Raw genomic sequence first — 21,563 nt, forward strand, 5'->3', positions numbered from 1 at the left:
TTTGATCTCCTGGTGCTCTGATTTCTTTTGCTACCCCAGAGGAAAAGGAAAACCACAGGCTTAGTTCTCTGTGGTTTCAGTGAAGTGAATGGTTTTCTGTCCAAGAGCAGTGGTGAGGCACACGAGAAGGGAGATGGGAGTCAGACCTCTTCCCTTTTGTGGAGCGTGTATGTGGGAGGCGGAGGGAAGAAGCTCTTGGTCTGTGCTGGTTGTCTTCTCTGAACCTTTAGTCGATGTCTGAGAGTCTGGGTAGGAGAGGCCGTGTCGACGCTTGGTGCTGACGGTGCTGTAGGAAAGCAGGCTTCAAGCTGGCCTTTGGTATTTGAGGGCAAGGGGAGGGAAGGGATGTTCTGGCCGTGAAGTCATTAGGCCAAGGGACAGCAGTTTCCATGTGGTCTCAGATAAATAATTTAATCTCTTGGAGCCTCAGTTCCTCATCTTAAAAAGTGACATTAGTGAAGCTTCAAAAGAAGAGCATCAGTAGATGTGCTTTTTTGGATCTGCTGGTGACTTTTTGAAGGTGTAACACTCAGCAATTTCATACTTACAGAGAGGCACAACTAAATAACCACAGATTGCATCTCAGTGTTTTGTCCTGTTGGACATGCAGATTTCTGAAATTCCAAATGAGGAAGCATTTCTGATTTGTTTCTGTTTTGTTTCTTTTTAAGTGGGAATTTTAATGTAGAATTTTTTTGCACCCCTGAAACATGTGTGTTTTGCAGCAGTCTTCAAAGTCCTGGCTGTGACCAGACTCTGAGCTAACAGCTGTACGGATCATACAAAGCATGGGGCAAAAGTCATTGCATCAGAGAAGTTGCAGGCTTCAGTGGGGCAAAAAATTGTGTGTGTTATTGGTTCTGTACAGCCATCCCTATGTGACGGGAGAAAGCTTTAATGATGTATAGAAATCTTTGCAAGACCTAGTCCTAAGGAAAAATGAGCCTCAGTAGGAAATAATAATAACACAAAACCACCTCTGAATCACAATTTCTTCTAATGTAAGTTGTGACCTTAATAGATGGAAATCTGTAAGAGTGCAGGGGTTTTATCTTAGAATTGTAGCAAATGATGTTTTTATACAAGCCTGAATATCTTAGATCATCTTAATGTATTTTTTTTAAGACAAGCAGTGGAGGAACAAAAGGGAAGGTGATTTATTTATCTTAGTGAGTAATGTCTTAGGCAATAGCTTACACTGCGTTAGGAGGCTGAGGTGCAGTGTTCATACTGAGAGCATATTTGAGCTCTGCGATCAGAAAAGTTGCCTGTTAAACGATGTGACAAGATGAGTCTTCAGCCCATCTGTCATCCATGCAGAAGTAAACGATCACATGGTACTGACTCCAAAGTAGAGGGAAAATCTGCTGTTACAGCCAACATTCCTTGCCACAATACAAACATGTTCTTTCCTCACATAATAGCTATTCAGTTTGGCTACAGTCATTGTGTTCTCCCAATAAAGTTCAAAGGAATTGAAAATACACAGTTGACAAAGCCAACTTTTGTCTTGGAGCAAATACGTGTTTTATTACAAGGTGTTTTATCAGTAAGATTTTTAGACAATAAACTCGTCTGTGAAAAAGATCATCCACATTTGAGCTTAAAGGTTTTTGGGTGAGTAACAATGATTTTATTTTATTTTTATTTTTTTTCTTTTCAGTTTCTTTATGGTTGACTTTTACTAATTCTATGGTGTATGCCCTTTTCTTAAGGGAGGCCTGTGTTTCCCAGTTTGAGTGGGAAATTCTGATGTTTCCTAACTGGGATGTTACTAAAAAAACCCCATCCAAACAAACAAACCCCACCAAAAAACTCCACAACAAAACAAGATGACCCCCCCGAAAAGGTATTTTGGCTCCTCAGGTCTTGCTGAAAATGTAGTCTTCTGTTGGCCTTCAAGAATGAGAGAAGAAGTACACAATTAAAATTCAAAGCATTTGGTCATTAAGAGCCCTGTAAATCTGATAACCGTATCTGTTTGGATGTATTTTAATGCTTTTTATTCTGCTGCACATACACTTGCAATTATTTCTTTTCTGTAGGCCATATTGACGTCCTTCTGCATGGAGAAGCTATCTCCACTAATAACAAGTTGCTGCCTCCAAACTTGTGTAAGCAGTAATAGTCAAGAAAGAAGACTCAGTCTTCAGGGATGTAATTTCATCTGTTTCCTATGTGGATCTTTTTTTGGTATTTAGGATGCCTGAAGGTAGTGACAAAACAATCTCCCCATGCAAATACTGACAAGAAAGGCGACTGTAATAGATTATCTGTGGCCACTGAGGCCAGACTTGGTTTAAGAAGCTGGCCAGACTGGGTAGCTTCTACCCAAGAGCTTTAGAAATGCCTGAGGAGGCAAGTTGTGGGGTTGATTGTTTTTAAATACTCTTGGAATGCAGGAAAATTCCTGGAAACTTGAAAAACACTTATGCTTTTTAAACTAAAACTAATGCTGTCTTAATGAGGGTGAATGAAATGACTCAATGCTATTATATTAATAGTAATAATTATCTACTCAAATTCAGTGAGGAATAGAAGATCTGACAAAGTTTTACTGTCTTGGATTAAATTTATGAAGAGTTTCATAAAGAATGAGGGTAGTAAGAGGAAAGTTGGGAACAGCAGAAATAAGGTGATTGCCAGGCAGCACAGGTGATTTTGGAGTGTGGGAGAGGGGAATAATCGTGTAGTTAAAGCAATGTGAAGGGAGCTGTAGGCAAAAAGATATCCACACCAAAAAAAGGCAAAAAGAAACTTGTGTTAGGAGAGCAAAAGATCACAAACTCTAGGAGGTTAAATAGGAAATCATCAGGACACCAGAGTAGAAATTCCTTGGAAACAGCTTTCTACTGGTATATGCTTAATAAAGACTTTTTAGATTCACTGGAAGCTTACTGAAGAGTCCGTGGGCTGTCTTCAGAGAAGAATTTCAGAGAAGCAGAATCAACTAGCTGAATCAGTGTTCACTACCAAAGAAGTATGTCATTCTTTAAAAGGATGAATGAGAAGCATTCACAGAAGAGGTTTTAGAAAAAATTGGTAATGTACAGAGTAATTAACCTCCAGAAACAGGTACCAGGGCTGGGAGCACCTCTGTGAAGCTGACAAGCCATTGCTAATCGTGGTGTGTAATCTGTTGCTTCCTTTAACCTTGCTCTCAGGAGAGGAGGTGACGACGTGTGCAGTACACTGTAATGCCTGCTCTTAAAAAGGCTGATGAGTAGGTCCAGCAAAGGGGTAGCAATTAGAGAAGCAGCTGGGTTGGTAGAGGTATAAGTGTTATACACTGTAGAAGAGGAACTTGGTTTTAAAAGAGTGAAGTTAGGCCTCAGGTTAGAGGTATTTGAAGGTGTTATGAGATGATCAGAGAAGTTCAGTCTTCTGTGGGAACAGAGACTGCTCACTGAAGTTCTTCAGCTTGGGAAGACAGCACAAGAAAGTAAACCCTGTGCTGTAGACTTCTGTTGTGTCACAGCACAACTACTCCAGGGTAGCAAGTGTGAAGCAGGCGAAGAGTTTCCTTCATGCTGTGTGTAAATAAGCATCTTACTTATTTCCACAGGATATTATGGAGATAAATGTATACCTTTCAAAAAGGGATTAGTGAAATTAAAGTATCACAGCTTTACTGAGCACAGTATTTTGCACCTGAAATTGTTATTGATAACTCTTGGAGGTGGGAAGATTGTGGAAGAGGGAGAAAAACTGATAAAGACATTGTTTTCTAAATGTTGTCAAATGTTAGAAGCAGTATCCTGGGCAAGGCGGACTTCTGGTCTGATTAAGTAAGGGGTTGTTTTTAAAGTCCTCTCTCCTCTTCCACAGGAAAATTGGTTAGCTGATGACAACAACCCTTTCTGGCCTTAAAACTAGTAATGAGACCACAGCATCATGTGCTTTGCTGTGTGTAGTAATAAATTAACAACTGTGGACCTGTTGGTTTTCTTTTTGTAACGTCTGCTGTTGCTGGCTGAAAAGGGGGTTGACAAGTGGAAATACAGAAGTCAAAAAGAAATGGTAATACCTTTCAGATTGGAAGGCACTCAAATTGTTGTTAGGATTGTCCATGAAGGAAGCAGAACGTAACTGTGGTGGTTAGCTACATTCTGTGTGTATGTAAAACCAGTGCAGCATGTAAAGCATTTTTTCAGGAACTTCAGTTCTAGTCATAAGAACGCTTTTTAAACTAACAGCTTTCTTCTGCTCAGTAGGATGTGATTTGTTGGAAGTGTATGTTGACCTGGAACCAACAAGGAGATGACTAAGTAGGAGGATAATGGTTTTAACATGCCTCTGCTTTGCCAAGGAGTATGGAAACAATAACAGATTTGTCAAGTCTGTGGGTCAGCTAGCCTTGTAGTGATAAATGATATTTCTCTATGCACGACATACTTGGTGCATTGGGTTGTTTTTTTCTAAAGCACCATTTAGGAGCTGAAATGTGAATGTGTTTTTGTCCCGGTTGCCATTTATCACCTTCATGGGCAGGCTGATACAGATCAGATGTATCCAGAATAGGTGGGAGATCTTGACTTGGTAGTGGCAGGTACATAATGTGGACTGTCTTCTTACTTGGTTAATGGTGTAATTTGATAGCCAAGACTGCATGTTTGGCAGTTGCCAAATAATTTTTGGTCCATGTACTAAAGCTCTGCAGTGGTCCTTCTGTTTCCCTCTTTTGTTTTCCCCAAGCCACAACGTTCTCCACGCCACCTCTCTGTATCATGCTGGGGTGCGTTGCATTACTCATCGTGTGCCAAACAGTCTCTTTAGGTTTCAGACAGCGTGAAGATGATTCCTGGTGTGCTTTCCTCTTTGGAAGAGAACCAACAGTTTGAAAAAGGATTATTCAATTTAATAAGAAATTAAAACTTTAGGTGCTTTTTTGCTCACGTTTAAGAGCAGAACCGTGCTCTTAGGGATTGGGGAGTAATAATCCCACAGATGAAGTCAGAGGAGCACCCTTTCCTTAGCGATGAGAGACGTGCTCACCGGTTACTTGCTCTGAGATGTGCTGGTGACCAGGTTCAAGTTTGGCTGTTTTGAGAGGTAGTCTGAACGACTTGGCAACCTCTGTCTCTCTCCCCCTTTTGGCACTTGTAAGACTGACCTAATAAATATTTTGTTGCAGTAGATATGATCTCATACCCTCTTACAAACCATGTGCAGACCAGTCACTGAAGGAAGGCCCTGTTCAGTGGAGAGTTCAAAGTGTGGGATAAGGCTCTAAGAAGGAAGCAATGATTTTCAAGTGGAGTCTTGTTTAATAATACCTGGAGGTTCACAGGGCTGGCCATCTTTGCTCTAAAAAATGAACCTCTCTCATTGCTGATCTGCTGGAGGCTTTTAGATGATCTGCTCAACTCTGTGTTAATATAGGAACAGAGGACACCAGCGACACCCTTTTTAACCCCCTACCCTTTTCTGTGTCTCACTTTTGGATCAGGGTTTTTCCTGTGGGTCTCAAGTTTTTCATGGATATAGGGAAGCACGCTGCTGTCTCTGAAATGCAGAGCTTGTGGAGTAGGTATTGTGCTAAGCACGTCTGTGCTCACTGATTGCTGCCAGGGAGAGGAGGAAGGGAAGAGATCTGGCTTGTGTTGTGCACTGCCCTGGGTATCTGTGCTCCGAACCTCTGAGCTCCCCTGGTAAAACCTCGCTGGGATCTGAGTGACTGCAGTCTCTCTTCCATGAAGTTTCAAGATGACTTACTGTTGCCATCTGCTCTTTTTGGAGCAAAGCTGCTGACTTGCCAAAACAAAATAAAAGGCAATGAATTAATAAAATCATAGAATCACAGAATGGTTAGAGTTGGAAGGGACCTTTAAATGTCATCCAGTCCAACCTCCCTGCCATGGGCAGGGACAGCTCCCACTAGATCAGGCAACTCAAAGCCCCAGCCAACCTGACCGTGAACACTTCCAGAGAGGGGGCATCCACAACTTCCCTGGGCAACCTGTGCCAGTGTCTCACCATCCTCATTGTGGGGAAAAAAAATAAATTAAAAAATTCTTCAAGTTCAGTCTAAACCTATCCTCATTGAGTTTAAAACTATTGTGCCTTGTCCTGTCACCTACAGGCCTTGGCAGAAAGTCTCTCTCTTTTTTTACATGCCCCATATAAAGACTGAGAGGCTGCTGTAAGGTCTCCCTGAAGCCTTCTCTTTTCCAGGCTAAACAACCTCAACTCTCTCAGCCTGTCCTCATAGGAGAGGTGTTCAATCCCTCTTGACCATTTTCATGGCCCTCCTCTGGACCCACCCCAGCAGGTCCATGTGTGTCTTGTACTGGGGGCCCCAAAGGTGGATGCATCATGGGGTCTTACAATAGTGGACTAGGGGGTGATGTTAATGCTAATAAAATGTTAATATTTATAACATAGGTAGTAAGTAGTTACTGTGAACAAGAAGAAATAGTGGATTGACTTTTTGACAATGGAAATTGCTGCCAGGTAGAAGGCTGCATTGCCTTTTGTGTGCAGCTGTTTACGTTTTCCTTTCTTTCAAGTTGAAACTCGAAGCTAAATTGTTCTCTGGCGTGGTCAGCATGAGCGCAGAGGTCTTGGGACAAGCTAATTCCTTTGGCTTCTCCCTCCTGCATCGCCCAAAATAATACCATAGTCTGTCTTTAAGCATCATATGCTGTTTGTTTTTTTTATTGTTCCTCCAAACATTTGTACTGGTTTGTATTCCCACCTCTGCCTTTTGATGAAGGAACTCCAGCTGAACAGTTAGTCTCCCTTCACTTGAGGTTGTGTTTTTCTGGATAGTGAATTAGAGGCTCCTTACAGTTTATTAATTTTGTTTTTAACATTATATAACCTCTGTAAGGTTATAAGTACATAAGATAAGTGTGAGTAGCATGTTCCTTTATAGCTCATTTTACAGTCCTTGGCCTATTCCGCTTCAAAATTCTTATAAGCAGCATAAGTTAGCCAAAATACACACTTCTTGTTAATGAAATCTCTTAAATAGAGTCTAATTTTCTTCCTCCTCTTGAAGTTGGTGAGAGATTAATAATAAAAGAAAATTTGTTGGTTGATAGCATCATGTGTTTGGTGCAGAAACAGGGTAACTGCCTCAGGTGTATACTGAACTCTTCATTCCTATGTGAATGTTCAACCTATTAAAAGTTAACGACGTGATTTGAACACTTATCCTGACAAGATAATTTTATAGGAGATCATTATTAACAAACTGAGGAAGTACTAAAACATGTAATGTATACATTTTAAAAAAGGTCATATTTCCTTCAGTGGGGCTGTTCTCTTTAAAGTTTTGCACTTCAGCTGAAATCAGTCTTGAAAGATTTGCAAGTGATATTCCTGGACCTAAGATTTTGTTTGAGATGGTTCTCTCTAAACATAAAAGATAATTTGACTGTTGCTAATACGGGGTTTTGAGACTAAATGGTTAAGCGTCTGTTTCCTCTCCTGACCTCTTGACTCAGGCAGCGCAACTGTAATGGGCAACAAGTCCGTAAAAAATTACCCTTTTTTTATGCTCTTAAGATCAGGAAAGACAAGTTTTCCTGTGAAGGGTAATTTAAGAGCATCCTGAGAGAATAAAACGTTGAGTGTTGATGAAAAGTAAACCTATTTCATTGTATCTGATGGAGCTGCTGCCCTAGTTTTCATTTGTCTGCAAATGTTTTCAGAGAGGTTTAACTTTCTCAAATTCATAAGATACTTCTGACTTATGTCTTGGTTTCTAGCTTGTTCTTGTGTTTTGGCAAGATCTCTGTGTCACAATTTGTAGCTTCCAATAGGCATGGGGGCCATCCAAAATAGTTTCCATTTCCCACTGAGGTACGTTCTTAGAAGAACTTTTCCAATCCAAGTAACAAACATTTATTACTTTTTTTTTTAATTGCTTAGCATGATACTTGCTTACATTTGCTGTTTTAATGTCTTTTCCTGTCTGTAAACCGAGAGCCCCAAAGGGTACATGCGTGCAGTCACTGAATTCGGTTTACATAGCTTGACGGATGTTTTGGGAAAAGCAGATTGCGTGTATGTGCTGTTTGTCACAGATGGTGGCCCAACAAGAAAAACATTGTGCTAATGCTGAAGGAAAATGAACTGAAAGTAAGGAATGAAATAGCAAAACCAGGATGGTCTTAAAGTTTAGCATCATTTTTTCCAGCCACTTTGGGGAAAGCGGTCAGTATGGCACGTGTATGCTTGGTCTCAGCAAGGGCTCTCAAGTTGCACTGTGGAGGCCACAAACAACGGGCAGGAGAAACTTCTTTGGACAGTTTTACTCCCTTGGATATAACCAGTGTCCCAATTTTAAGTCTTTAATACGTTTTTATTCAGTGAGCTTTTTGTCTTGTGAGTATATTGCTAGTCTTTGAGACTGTAAAGAAAATATCTTAGAAGATGAAAGGGTTGTGAAGCTTTAGAAAGGCAAAGTTAGGCAAAACATGGACATTTCACTCCTAATAATGTAACTTAGGTCATTTTTTATACAGGTTTGTTTCAGGAGACCAGTGCATTTTTAGAGCTCTAGTTTTGACAGCATGATTCTAGTAAAATAGTTTGAGTCCTGTGCCCATATGCGAATGCAGATCTCAACTTCTTCCCTTTCTGGCATACATAAATGAGGAGGGGGTTCATCTTCCACAGTTCAGGATTGCTTGTGGAGGAGAAGAAACAGGACTCGCTTTCCACAGTGTATTGCTGAAGACCAAGCTGATGTGCGTTGTGGACCTGCGTTTAAAGTCTGTGTGTTAAGTTCTGTCAAGGAGGGCTAAGCTGTATGGCAGACTGTTCTTTGCACTGCTGTAAATCCTAAACATCCATAAATCTTTAATCTGTGCCCTTCCCACTTCTAGCCTTCACTGGACTATTACATTGCTGAAGTCCATTCAGTAGCCTTAGATCCTGATTCAGTTTTTCTTTACCCCTTATAAAGCTTTTCTTCCAGGTTTGTTCTGCTACCAGACTCATTATATGAACGGTCAGATTAACTTGGGTCCTTTCCTTGCCTTGTAGGACTCCTCAGCGGGCAGACCTCTCCGACCAACACCAAACTGGAGAAGCTGGACCCCCAGCAGGTGCTGCAGCTGTGTCTCCGGTACCAAGATCACCTTCACCAGTGCGCAGAAGCGGTCGCCTTTGATCAGAATGCGCTCGTGAAGCGGATCAAGGAGGTACTGCCTGCAGCATGCCCACTTCTGCTGGGCATCGTCTTAGCCCCGTCCTGTGCTGTAATTCAGGTGCTTGCTGTGGGTGGCTGTGGGTCGCTTGCAGAGAAACTTGGTGGGGATGCACTTCAAGCAAAGTTTTCTGGCTTTCATTGCAGTTATTATTAGGTGGTGTGTGTATTGGTTATGCCCTGCAAGTTCTGTTGAAGAAGTAAAAGATGATTGGAATTTTTAAAGGTAACATTCCTTATTCAGGCCTCTATAGCATACATTTTATTATGCCTCATAGATAGGCTCTAATCTAAGGGAAGAAATGGTTATCTGAACATCTTATGGTTGGTGAAGGCAGTATTTCTTTCTTTTTTCCTCAATGGATTTGTAAAGCTAGACTGTGTTTTCAAAGCCCATAACGCGCTGTCCCTTTTCTGATCCGTATGGCAAAAAGATTATCCTGCGCTGCTGTTTTTACCACTAAACCATAATTTGAAAATCAATGATCTGCTTAAATATTTAATGATACTGCTGGGGAGGAAATTAATTCCTGCAATTGGATTGTCTTTTTCATGTTAACTACTGATGTTGGAAGCAGTAGGATGGCTGACATGTTTGGTTTTTGTTTGTTTTGTTTTTTTTTTAAGTCAAGGCAGAGATGCTGTTTGAGAGTGTTTTCCCACGCACTCTCAGATGTGTAGAACTGCTGAATGCTTCATATGTCAAAAGTCTGTGAGACCAAATACCATTCAATGTCAAAAGAAAAATTTTTAAACAGGTGGCTAATTTTTACTCATGCAATATAAACAATGACCTTGATTCGTTGTTGCTCCATTGGCTTAGACTTAAGAAAATCCCACATGAAAAACTGGATAATAAATTTGATTCATGGGCTGTTTTGAGAAGCTGCTGTCATCATGAAGTTGTAAGTCCAAAATAACGTGAGAGCCATTAAAAAGGCCTTTTTACTTTGGTGTATCAAGATCTGAGGCCAGCTATTACACAAGTTGTAAAGATATTTGCAGATGTTGGTGACTGAGATCACACAGTCTCAGAAATGGGATTTAATTGCCAGCCTAGTGACGGTGTACTGCATTAATCTGAGCAGATTGTAATTCTTTTGGCTGCTAAAGTGTGAGAGGGAATATCGACATGATTTAAAGTCGTGGTAGACATCACTAGTGCAATCAGCATTAGTTGGATTTGCCTTCTATAGGGCAAGTGGCAGAGTCCCTTTCAAATTAGCTCTATGATGCTTTCTTGCTGTTTGTAAGGCTTATGATTTTTTTCATGTAGAATAAGTAAGAATTTGGTACTGACATTGTCACTAGCTTCTTGATCATGGACTTCCTTCTGACAAAGTGAAGGAGAAATGGACGACTGTAACTTGGGCAATTGGGTTGGGGTTTTTTTTGGTCACCACACTTAAGTAACTTCAGATGTTTTCAATCCCTTTGCCAGATCTGGTGGGGTTTTACTGTTCATTTTCCTAATAATTTTTACATGTTTTTCTTGTATTGGTGGTTCTGCGTGTGTGTTCTGGAGGAGCCGGGTGGGACCCACTCAGCTTAAATCATTCTTTCCAAATTGTTTGGGCTCTCCTTGGTGCGCTAAATAAAAAAGTTGACAACGAGGGGTGCAGCTGAACCAGAGCAGGGTATGTCTCTCATTACAAGTGTAGACAAAGGAAATAGCATTTGGCTGCACCCATTTGTCACCAGTGATTTAGTTTTGCCATGTAGACAAAGCTTTGACCATTGCTGAAGAGTAAAACCGAAAGAGGAAAATGAAGTGTATTGTGAAAAGCAGAATGTGTGCATGAGCTGGACAGTAAGCGCTTTTATCCTCATTTTAGTAGACAATATTTCCCTTTTCCTTCTTTAGTGCTGTAAGCATTGAAATGTTTTCTTTACGATAACAAGCAACTGACGCTTTTAACTTTCCTACAAAATGTTGGTGAGCTTCACTCCCCAGTTTCCTACCGTTTGTCTCAGGTATGTTTACTTTTCAGACTGTCACTGACTGTACTCAGTGCAGTAATAGTCCTATTGTATAGTTTGCTGCAGTCTTACTGCCTGCAGTCAGGGGTTTTTCAGTCTATTCTTGACAGAGTGTCCTGGGGAAAATATCTTTTGCTCGTTGTCTGTGTAGCCAGGAAAAAAGTTCCCTGTTTTCCGGCAAAACTCAGAAGTACTGTTGCCAGTTTATTGGTTCTCGATAACTCATAATTGACCGTGGTGTTTTGCAAATTGACACACAATCTGAATTAAAATGATTCTTGACAGGAAAGGAAATAAAGTAAGGAAAACAAAAACATGACATGACGGTACTTACTGCAGATCTAAGTAGACCCATCTGTGCATTCCCTTACTATGGGGACCAAATCCGTCTTGCTTTGCTCTCCTTCCCATTTCCCAAATTTCTTTGCAGTTTATTGCCTTGATCTGTATCTGTTCCTAAACACCGAACCTGCACGGCTTCCAGGTTGCTGTGACTATTCTCTCTCAAGAAATACATTTACCTAAGAGTCTCCTTGAAGGGGAAGGAGTTGAAGAAGGAATTGAATGTAGCTGACTCAGCTGTCTCTCTTCAGCAGTTGCACCTACTTGGTCCCAAACTGTGGGTTTTGGAAGGGATTGTTATTTTAACACAATAGGCTTTGTCTTCACTGCCAAAATAATAATAATAAAAAAGGGATGTGCTTGCATCTTTTTGGGGAAAAATAACCATTATGCATTAAATATTATGTTTCATATTCATTTTTGGCAGCTGACTTGCCATCTGTTGCAATAGTGCATTAATTCCAGGACCACTGAAATATGTAGGATTCTTTTAAATGTTTGCTCCTTATCAGTTTGAAAAACAACAGAACAGCAGTTTGGGATTTATGTATGTCTTAATCCAGGGTTATGATGTCTCACAAAATTCGGCAGTTTTCAAGCAAAAAGCCTGTGTGCAGCATTTCTGGGGCAATTTGTCTACCCTTTAGTATTTTGCAGGATGAAAATTTGTAGCTTATTGGATAAATCCCCACATTGACTTCTGGGGGTATTCTGTTCAGATGGGTCTGGGAACAGGATCTAGTCTGCCTGCTGATGGTGCATTGGACCCATGTGAGCTTGTTATTTGTGCACACTAGGGAAAAGGTGCATTTTGAAGACCCGTTAGATAATGTGTTATAAACTGCAAGGGTATAAAAGGCAATTATAGCTAGTTAACAGGTTAAACTGATCTTGCTGCACCTTGGAGCTTTTACCAGTGTGTTTAATGATGGGGATAGAGCTGACAATGCACCTTACTGAGAATGGAATACTACAAATTGCAGAGGTGAACCGTGACTTGCCAAGCCAGGATAAAACCATCTCAGTCTGCCTCTTCTTGGGTGTCGTATATTTTAAAAAAGTCTCTTCAGTGCATATCTGCATGAGAACAAAGCGGCTCAGCTGCAGTGTTCTTCCTTTGCTTCTGTGGTGGGTTTCGTGTCCTAGCTGTAGACAGGAGGTCTTAACTCGCTGCATCCCACGTCCGTCTCTGCCACGACGACCCAGTAGGTCTGCGTTACAACCGGCTTGAAGTTGTGAGCAGCTCCAGCTGCCGTCGAATTTGAGAGCTGCCAAGACCGTCTGCCTCAGTTTTGTGATCTGTAAAATGGACGGTTTCTGCCAAGATGAGTTTGATCGCGCATGTCAACCAGCGCTAAATATTAGGTATGAGTGGGGGGAAAGAAGCAAATGAAGCAAGGAGAGGGCTACTTTACATTAAGCCCATATGATGGGAGAATGTCTCTTTTGGGTGGCAGGGAGGGAATTTGGAAAGTCATCTTGGAAAGTCATAGAGGATAGTGAATAACATGGAATGGGAAACAAGTGGGATAGGTAAAGGCTGGGGAGCAGAACTAAATTTTCAGAAAGGGCCCATGATTTTGTGTGCCTCCAAAATTGTATAGTTTAAAAAAACTATGAATTTTTATAGACTTTAAAAAAAAAAATTTCATGTGTTAAATGCTAAGTTCTTAAAAATCACATCCTTCAAAATACCTGAAGTATCCAAATATTACTAGTCTCACTTGAAAATTTAAGCATAGCTTCTTTCTGTAAAAGCAAAAGGGAAGCTGAAAGCCATCTAAGGTCCTTTCAAAGAATCTCTGAAAAAAAAAAAAGTCTTCAACTTTTCTTATTAGACTTCTGATGCTGGCAAAGGGGATGTGCTACTTGGAATGTCCTATATACTCTTAAAGGCAAATGTAGTTCCTAGATTAACTGTGCATGAAATGTATTAAGTGGATTATTAGGAGGGCTCTTCCACTTTGCCCTAAACCCAAATATCAGTGCAGTGTATCTGTAGCTCTTATTGCCATTGGCGACCCAGGCTAACAAGAATTTAGAAAACGGAACACTCTTTACAACAAAATGAAATTTAAAATATCTTGGTCTAAGCTGATAAATGCTTTTCCCCTACAGGGAAAAAATCAGCACCTTTTCAAGTAGTAAACATTACTTCTATATTTTTACAAATGTGATGGTGGAATATTTTAACAACTTTTGTCCAGGCAGACATTAATTTCAGTCATTGGTTTGCTGTGTAGCAAATTAGTGTATGGCTTGTTTCGTACCTGTAAATTCCTCTATGGGAATGGCTCGTTATTTTGAAGAAATATTCCACAAGATGTCTGTGTAATTTCTTTTTTCTTTAGCAGCTTGCTGCAAAAAGTAATTGTAATGGGCTTCTCTAGCGTGTAGTTAAGATGTCCAGAAATACAGCCCTTAATATTCAGCAAGTAAATAATTTTTGAAGCCACACATCTGCCTCATCATGTCTCCCAATACATTGTAGCTGTTTAAAATTATGGGTACGAGTTAAATCAATATTTTGTGTAAGCAACCATGCTAGTGCAGTTGACAAACCAACAAGAAAAGCCCTTTGATTACGAGCATTACGTACAAGGACATTTTAGCTTATCTCATGCATTTAAGACTCAAAAATTGTGATTCATTCATGTGTCATTCATGTCACCACGTGTGTGATGTAAAATGTGCCCAGTAATTTGGGGATTTAGGAATTTCAGTTTATTTTTTTTGTATATTCCTTCTGGCTTTTTGACCTTCATGGCAACAATGTTGTTTCAGTGACATTGAGCATTTCTGTTATTGGAGAGATCAGTCACCAAATGGGAAAATGTAGGAGAGGAATGTGGCCTGCAGAGGACATGGACATGGTTGTGTTGCAGCCTGACGGACGGATGGGTTTGCTATGGGCTGGGCCTGTGACCTTGAACCCCTCTCATTCCCAAGGTGAGAGGGCTGGCAGTGGTAATGGCTTGTAAAGGTTGTAATAGGTAAAACTATTTGTGAAACCTTTTGCCTTAAGAATGTTGTGCCTTCTGCCTAAACTGAATTAGATCAGCAAAATAGGAATGGCCAAGTCCAAAGTGCTTCTTTGACTTGAGGCTTTTTCCTCAAGGTCTGTGTGCTCATATGGATCAGACCATCAAGTTTCCTTTCATTCCATTAAAGGGAAGGGCTCCGAGGATCAAACGTAAGCCTGTTAAAGCCTGGCAAAAGTGAAAATGGAGATGCATTTAGCTTTGACATGACATAGAAAGACTTTCTAGATAAGACTGTGTTAATTTGCAAGCAAAATTGAACCTTTTGACTCACAGACTTAAATTAGCAATGCCTCAAATTCAGGGAAAGAATGAGAATTCCTTGGGTTGCAGTATTTCTGAAATTAGGAAGAACCTGGGTTGAAATGCCACTTGTATTTTAAAGGGATTGAATGCCATGCTGTCATGCCTAGCTCGAAAAGCTGGGGAACATAGCGTTCTGTGGTAAAAATCGGTACCTTAAATACAGTCTTTGGCATCTTGGAATTATGAGATTGATGAGGACTGTGGCAATCTATCGGGCTCTTCATTTCTCCTCTCTTCTGTGATGAAGTGTTATTTATAAAGACCAGAATCTTAACAGGCGCCATCCTGCAGAAACAACTGCACAGAGTTGTTAAGATGGAAACTACCTTCGTGTCCTCTAGTTGATCTTGCTCATTTTTCCCCAGCCTGATGTGCAAGTAGCTTGAATTCTTGAGCAGTGGGGTGCTGTCTTAACCATTTCAAAATGGGCAACTGCTTTTGAAAAAGCTTCACAATTGTTAACTTTAATACATCGAATGGATGTCTTGCTGTGGATGTCTGAGGCAGATGGCCAGTGCGCTGTTGTACGGGAGTTTTATGAAGTGATCGAGCAGTTATTAAGGAAGAGGAAAGATTGTTTGCACTTGTGACGGCTTGAAATCTGTTGTGTTAACATGCATTGCTTCGTTTGGTGTCATAAAAAAGATCAGTTCCACCCTCCCAGAATATATGTGTGAAATCAGTTCCAGCACGTTCCCTTCTCTTGTGATTTGGTTTCTTGTGGCCTTTTGAGAAAAGATCTGAACTGGAATCCATTCCACCACCAAATTCCCAAGAAAGAGTAGAAAAATAAACTTAAACAAGCATCTGGCAGTCAGAAAGGTTTGTGTTATTGTAGAATTTAGGTGCTTAAGAGACTGGCAGTGAAGATAGGAAGATCAGTATGCTAAGCCTTATTATATTAACGCTTTCATCAGGTTTAGTGCGTGGAATTGATGATTTTCAGGTACCAGAAGGAGTAGGATTCAGTTTCTTCTCAGCCTGTTTAAACTAGGAAATTGGGTTTCTTATTCTAGCCTTGTTTCCTCAGGTGGGAAAAAACCCCATACAACAACAACTAAACAAAACACCCACCTCACAACACTGTAGACCTTCAAAGAGGAATAGGAAATACTGAAGTCCATTCTGGAGTTAGCAGATGTGATACTGAATTTGTGCACGAAACCGATTTGGGATATGAAGAAAGCAAGTATCAGCTTGGGCTGTATCACACAAGATGCTCCCAGGAGAAACAGGAGCATACCGATTGTATTGCACAAGTGGAGGAGTATTGTGGGACGATGCCATCTGATGCAGTGTGTGCAACCCGTGCTGTGTTCGAGGAAGGTGACTTCATGGCACAACAGAGGGGCTGTAAGGATGCTGGGGGAGGAGACTGGACAAACTTCGCTTGCTTGGGTTAGTCAAATGGAGACTGAAAATAGTATGGTTTCTCTTTCTAAATAAGTCTGAGGTTAATGTAGGTTGAAAATGGTCTTCTCCCTCCCTGCTGGATTGTGTTGATGCAGGAAATCACTTTACAGGCTTTCATTCATAACATTGAAACAGGAGGTAATCATTGAGTTGAAATTGTCCAGGTGCCAACTCCACCCCTAAGAGCTGAGCAGAGGTTGGGGGGAGTGTATCAGGAATGTTAGCTAAAAGCTGTTCAGCAGTTTGATGTTCATTTCAGATGAGGTTGCCAGTATTATGTGCAAATATTTGGAGTTGCACTGATGACTTAAAGATGCTAGGTGGTTGGCAGGGGGAGCAGGATTGACCTTGTGTTAGCAGCCCTATAATGAGCATTCTGATAACCATCAGGTGTCATCTGTGGAGATGACTTCATGTTGAAAGCATTACAGAGCCTTAATGCAAGTAATCTGTCCACCTTGCCCTTTATGAAGGGTAAGGTTTTCTTAATGTTTCTGTGCCACTGGGGCATGAGTCTTTCTATATGAGAACATGATTAGCCATTATTTCAACACTGCTCCAGAGGTATGAAACATATCATTTACTTGTAATTAAGTTGGGTAGGCGTTGTTCCTGGCTGGATGTGTCATCTGCCTCCGGAAGCCTGGATGAAATGCTGAATTATAGCATAGTAGAGTACCCTGTAATCAAGTGTATGAACTGTGCCAAACTCTGGTGGTGTGGACAAGAAGTAAGTTTTGTTTGGTTTTTTTGGTTGGTTTGTTGTTTTTTTTTTAACCAAAAGAGAAAGTGATGTATTTGAAGAGCTGTTGCCGGGACTGACGAATTGTCTAAAAGATAAAATCCCAAATCAGATTAATTTCAGCTGAAAAAGGTGCTCAGGTAGTTGTTCTAAAACAAATCAACGTAACAGCAGTATACTGCAAGGAATTTAGAAGAGGTTTTAAGGTCAGAAAGGGTTCTTGGGTCATAGCCTTTCCTTTTGCTTAATCCAGTCCATAGAATTTATTTCTTGCTTATGCCTGACCTGAGCTACATGGGAATTGAAGATGAACTACTTACTTTTCAGTTATAAGTCCTCCTGCCCAGGTCGTAGTGTAAATCTTCAAATGCTGCCTTGCTTTTGATTAATTTGTCCTACAGATCCATTTGTAGACTTGAACAAGGAGAGAGAAATATTCAGCCTCCTGTGAAACTTGAGGCCACTGCGGCTCAATACAATGAAAATGGGTGCTCAGAGTGGATTGGAGTTACCACTACTCACTCACTGAACTTCCATCTGACTTGCTGCTCATTGGTGGTGGTGTGTGCTCTTGTTGTCATATTTTCAGCAATAGTCTACAGCCTCAGAAGAGCTTGCTATGGAAGTTATCTACGGTGCTCAAGATTTCCTTGAGGCTTTCCTAAAACCAAAGACTTGCCATCAGATGTGACCTCCAGAGGAGTGCTGGGACATTTGAGCTTCAGCACTGTGCGAGTGTGGTGGAGTCAGTCTTGAAAGGAGCCCTTCCAGGAATGGAGGAGTACTTCCTCCTCTCCTCATCATCACTGGCAGATGCTTGGCTCATTTCATGTTCTGTTTGAACACAAAAATGCTGATGTAGAGCTTCAAAAAGAGCTTTCAAAAACTTTTCAGATTGTCAATGGCAGCGTTGTTAGAGCTGACTTACCTTTGAGTTTCCCTGGTGAGGAGTTGATTTGGACATTTTGTATGAGAACTTTAGCTGTCAAGGAAAGAGCAAAAGCTTCATCTGGGCTGTCGGATGTCCCGAAATCCCCAATTCCTGACTGCTGGGCTTTTGCCCACGCTTGAGCCTGCTTGCGTGTATGCAGGCCATCTGCACAGCACGTGAGAGGTAGCTCTGGTGCTGTGCAGATGTGTTGGACTGGCTGTGTCAGGGCAGCATGGGCCTTGAACCCATCTTTGTCTGCAGTTCCCCAGGCAAAAAAAGAAGAGGCAGTCCTAGGTAATTCTATTACCACTTCACGAACTGGAGGAAATGGCTGAAACTCACCTCCTTTGTGTTCTCTCAGTACAGGTTTAAGAGCTTTTTCTTTTTAAGTAGTTGTTTTCTTCTGGAAAACACTTTCTTCTGGTGTGTCTAACCCTAACTAAATATGGCAAAGCTTAGGATCCCCTTTTGAAAAATGTTGAAAGACTTTCTGCAGGACATCTGGAAAAGAAGACCTACAGCTTTCGAGTCCTGAGCGTGAGGCTGAGAATAATATAATTAGCTGAGATGGCTTGCAAGTGCAATGATGCTGATTCACTCCGAAATGAGAACGGGGGTGTTTTCTGAGAAACATCTCGGTAACGATAGTGGTCATCTCTCTTCAAAGCTTATTCCTGATGGGAAAACCAACTTGCTTAAGAAAATGACATGTTAAAGGTACAGAACTGGAATTTATGGTAAAAGAAAACCCGAAGGGTAAACAACATTTGCAAGTGCTGTTGCCCTGTAATACTCAAGCTCTGGCTGGATAGAGGAGTGTTCTGAATGAGTAATATCGCAGCAGTGTAAAATCAGGAAATGAGGGAATTGAAGGCTGTGTTTTGTAGCACAATTATTAGGTGGCCTGAAATAGAGTTGTGCAAGTTATCATTTGAGCAACAGATCACTCTGTAACAGATAGAGATTTTTATTTCTCTAGGAACAGCTAATTAAAGACAGGCTGGGAGTTTCTGCTTCATTTCTGTGGAGTTGTACTCCACAAAAGAGAGATTTTGTAAGAACCTTGTACAAACAGCTTCATTTATGTTATGTATTGTCTGGATGAGGTTTTTTGTTATTTATTTTTCTTAAACTGTTTAATTTAGGAGAGGTGTGGAAGCATTTCTAATGCTTTGAACGTAACCTAACATTTTTTAGCCTTAATAAATTTCAGAGATGACTCTTTAGATGGATGGAGGTTGTCCTATGAAAGCAGCAGAGCTGGCTATAGCGCTCACAGCACCAGATTCCAGGTGGCTGCTGGTGGTCAGGCTTTGCTCTCGGTCTTCTCCCACCTCTGTGAAGTGGGGCCCTGCTTTTCCAAGCACTTGGAAGTCTGCTTGCTTGTTAGTGCTGGGTGAGAAGAAAGCATTGTTTTAATCATAGCTTCAGGACTTTTTTTAGCAACAGTTAGCGATAGCAGTCATAACTTAAGCTTGGGGGGCTGCCAGTTGGCAGAGGGGTGCTGGTAGCTCTGGAGCAGGCAAGGCTGGAGTTGGAACTGAGGGAGACGTGGGCTGCAGAGGTCAGACTGCAGGGCAGTGACAAACATATCCTGTCCAGTAACACAACATGCAGGAAGGCGGGAAAGATAATTTCAGGAATGAATATTCCGATTCTTTTGTAACTGCTATAGCCAAGGCCTCCCAAAATTGTTAAATCTTGATGTTTCAGGAGCAGCAGCTGATCTTACACTATAGTGTAGCTGCTATAGCTCTGAGAGACGTGTGTATGGATTTAGCTGTAGATGTTTATGAAGCAAGGGCCCTGGCGTACCTGTTAATATTACTAAAACTCAATGTTGGAGGCAGTTAAAATGGTAACTCTTCGCTCTCCAACTTCACTGCAATCTGTGCAGTGCTTGGACTGAATAACTCCTTGGCAACTGTTTACAGCAATGACAAATTACAGAAGGAGTAAAAGGAACATTTTGGCATAGGATTGAGTCCTGGATGTGCTAAGCAAAACTTAAACACAAATGATGTTTGTTTACCTGGCAGGGTATTCAGGAGAGCTGTACTCATGACGGATGCTCAGGAGAAGGACGTGGGATCCTTGGCTGGGCATCTCTGTTTGCTACCCTGGCAAAGATGCTACCCAGTAAGTTTATCACTTACCAGCGAGTGGGATGAGTGGGAGAAACAGAGGATGTTCCCATCATCAGGAAGTCATCACGATCTATTGTATTAACTTTGCGTGACATTATCAAAGAGAGAAGGAGGGAGGGGAAAAAAAAGTCACTGATGGAGCACATTTGTTTTGAAGCAGTACAGAAAGAGAAGCTGTCTTCAGTTTTATGTGCGTTGATTGAAAAGTATTTTCACACCAGCACGTCGTGACTAATATTCCATGCAGTCATGTTCCCGCCTGTCACTTTCTGATGTGGTTTTTGTGCAGCTGCAGGAAGGAGTTCACTTAACCCCAGCCAGGCACCTGACAACGTGAAGGCAAAGGCTGCTTGTGCTCGGAGCACTGTTCCAGCAAGTGAACTTTCTGGAATAGGGATTGCACCTGAATTGCGGTGTTTTTTGAGTGGCAGCCATAGGGTATGGGGGCAGACAGCAGATGGTTAGGGCAGAGGGACACAGGACAAGTGGATGTCTCGCTGAGCTCTTGAAGGCTGTTGCTGGGTTGGAGGGAAGCAAAGCGTCTGCCTGCCTTATTGGCATTTTAAGGAGGGAGCGGGGAAGCAGGGGATGACAGAGCATCCTCTTACGAGATGTATTTGTGGTGGTGTGAATCTCAGCAGTGCCCCTCTAGAAATCTGACTCCAAGTTCGGTAAACTTCTGGTTGCATTTGCACGTTCTGCAACCAGGGGAAATGTGTCTGGCTGTAATTTTCAGTCTCGGTCACTGAACTAACGAGATGTGACTTCTGTTTACGAGAGCTTAGGATACGTATGTGCCCATAACAGATGTGCTATGAAACCATGCCAGGTTAGAGGGGAGTGTGTGTGTGTATATGTGTGTATATATATATATAGGGCACTAGTTTGTTTTCAGTGTGGTCTCTTGAAAAGAATTGGGCAGTGTCCAGTGCTGACCTCAGCCTTTTTGTGGGCTAAATTAAAGTCTTTATTCTGCTTGGCAGTGTGGGCCAAGAAGAATTCTAAAATGAATGCAAGAATTTGTGGTGTGCAGGATGTCTGAAAGTCCCCTCAGTTGCTGCTGTTGTGTTTCATCAGTGTGTTGTTACAGATGGGCCTGTGTAACACAGAGGAGACTCTGAGCCCTGACTGGGTGACAATATGAATGGTATAGCAGGAGGGACTGCGCTGGGGGACACACACTGTCCGTCTTGTGCTGTTGTTGGAAGTAATTATGAATCTGTTTTCATTTGAAGAAAGGAAAGCTCAGGAGATGTCATTTCATGTTTAAAATGTGAAGCTGAGGTGCAAATTAGTGTCCTGCTGCTGCTGACCCATGGAGGAGTCATGAGCTTTGAAATAGACCCAAATTCTGACCATCACTGACTGTACAAAAAGAGTATGTCATGCTGGAAGGTGAGTTTTAGGCTTGTCTGCTTTTACGATGCTATACTCCTAAAAGAAAAACAAAAAGCTCTTCCATCCATTTTGATGTAGGTAGGGAAAAGAGAAGAGATAGGGG

The 21,563-nt window shown here is 41.4% G+C and overlaps 1 protein-coding gene across 1 annotated transcript in view; it reads left to right on the top strand.

Annotated features, from left to right (window-relative positions):
* Window positions 1-8,997: 8,997 nt before the first annotated feature.
* Window positions 8,998-21,563, top strand: part of LOH12CR1 (loss of heterozygosity, 12, chromosomal region 1) — a gene marked incomplete at its 5' end in the record, with an annotated part of 16,526 nt that continues 3,960 nt past the window's right edge. The window contains one exon of the mRNA XM_010189840.1: window positions 8,998-9,155. Within this exon, the coding sequence (XP_010188142.1) occupies window positions 8,998-9,155 (158 nt within the window). The remainder of the gene's footprint in view (window positions 9,156-21,563) is intronic.

The sequence above is a fragment of the Mesitornis unicolor genome, unplaced genomic scaffold (genome assembly GCF_000695765.1).
Source record: "Mesitornis unicolor isolate BGI_N332 unplaced genomic scaffold, ASM69576v1 scaffold45708, whole genome shotgun sequence".
Taxonomy (NCBI): Eukaryota; Metazoa; Chordata; class Aves; order Mesitornithiformes; family Mesitornithidae; genus Mesitornis; species Mesitornis unicolor.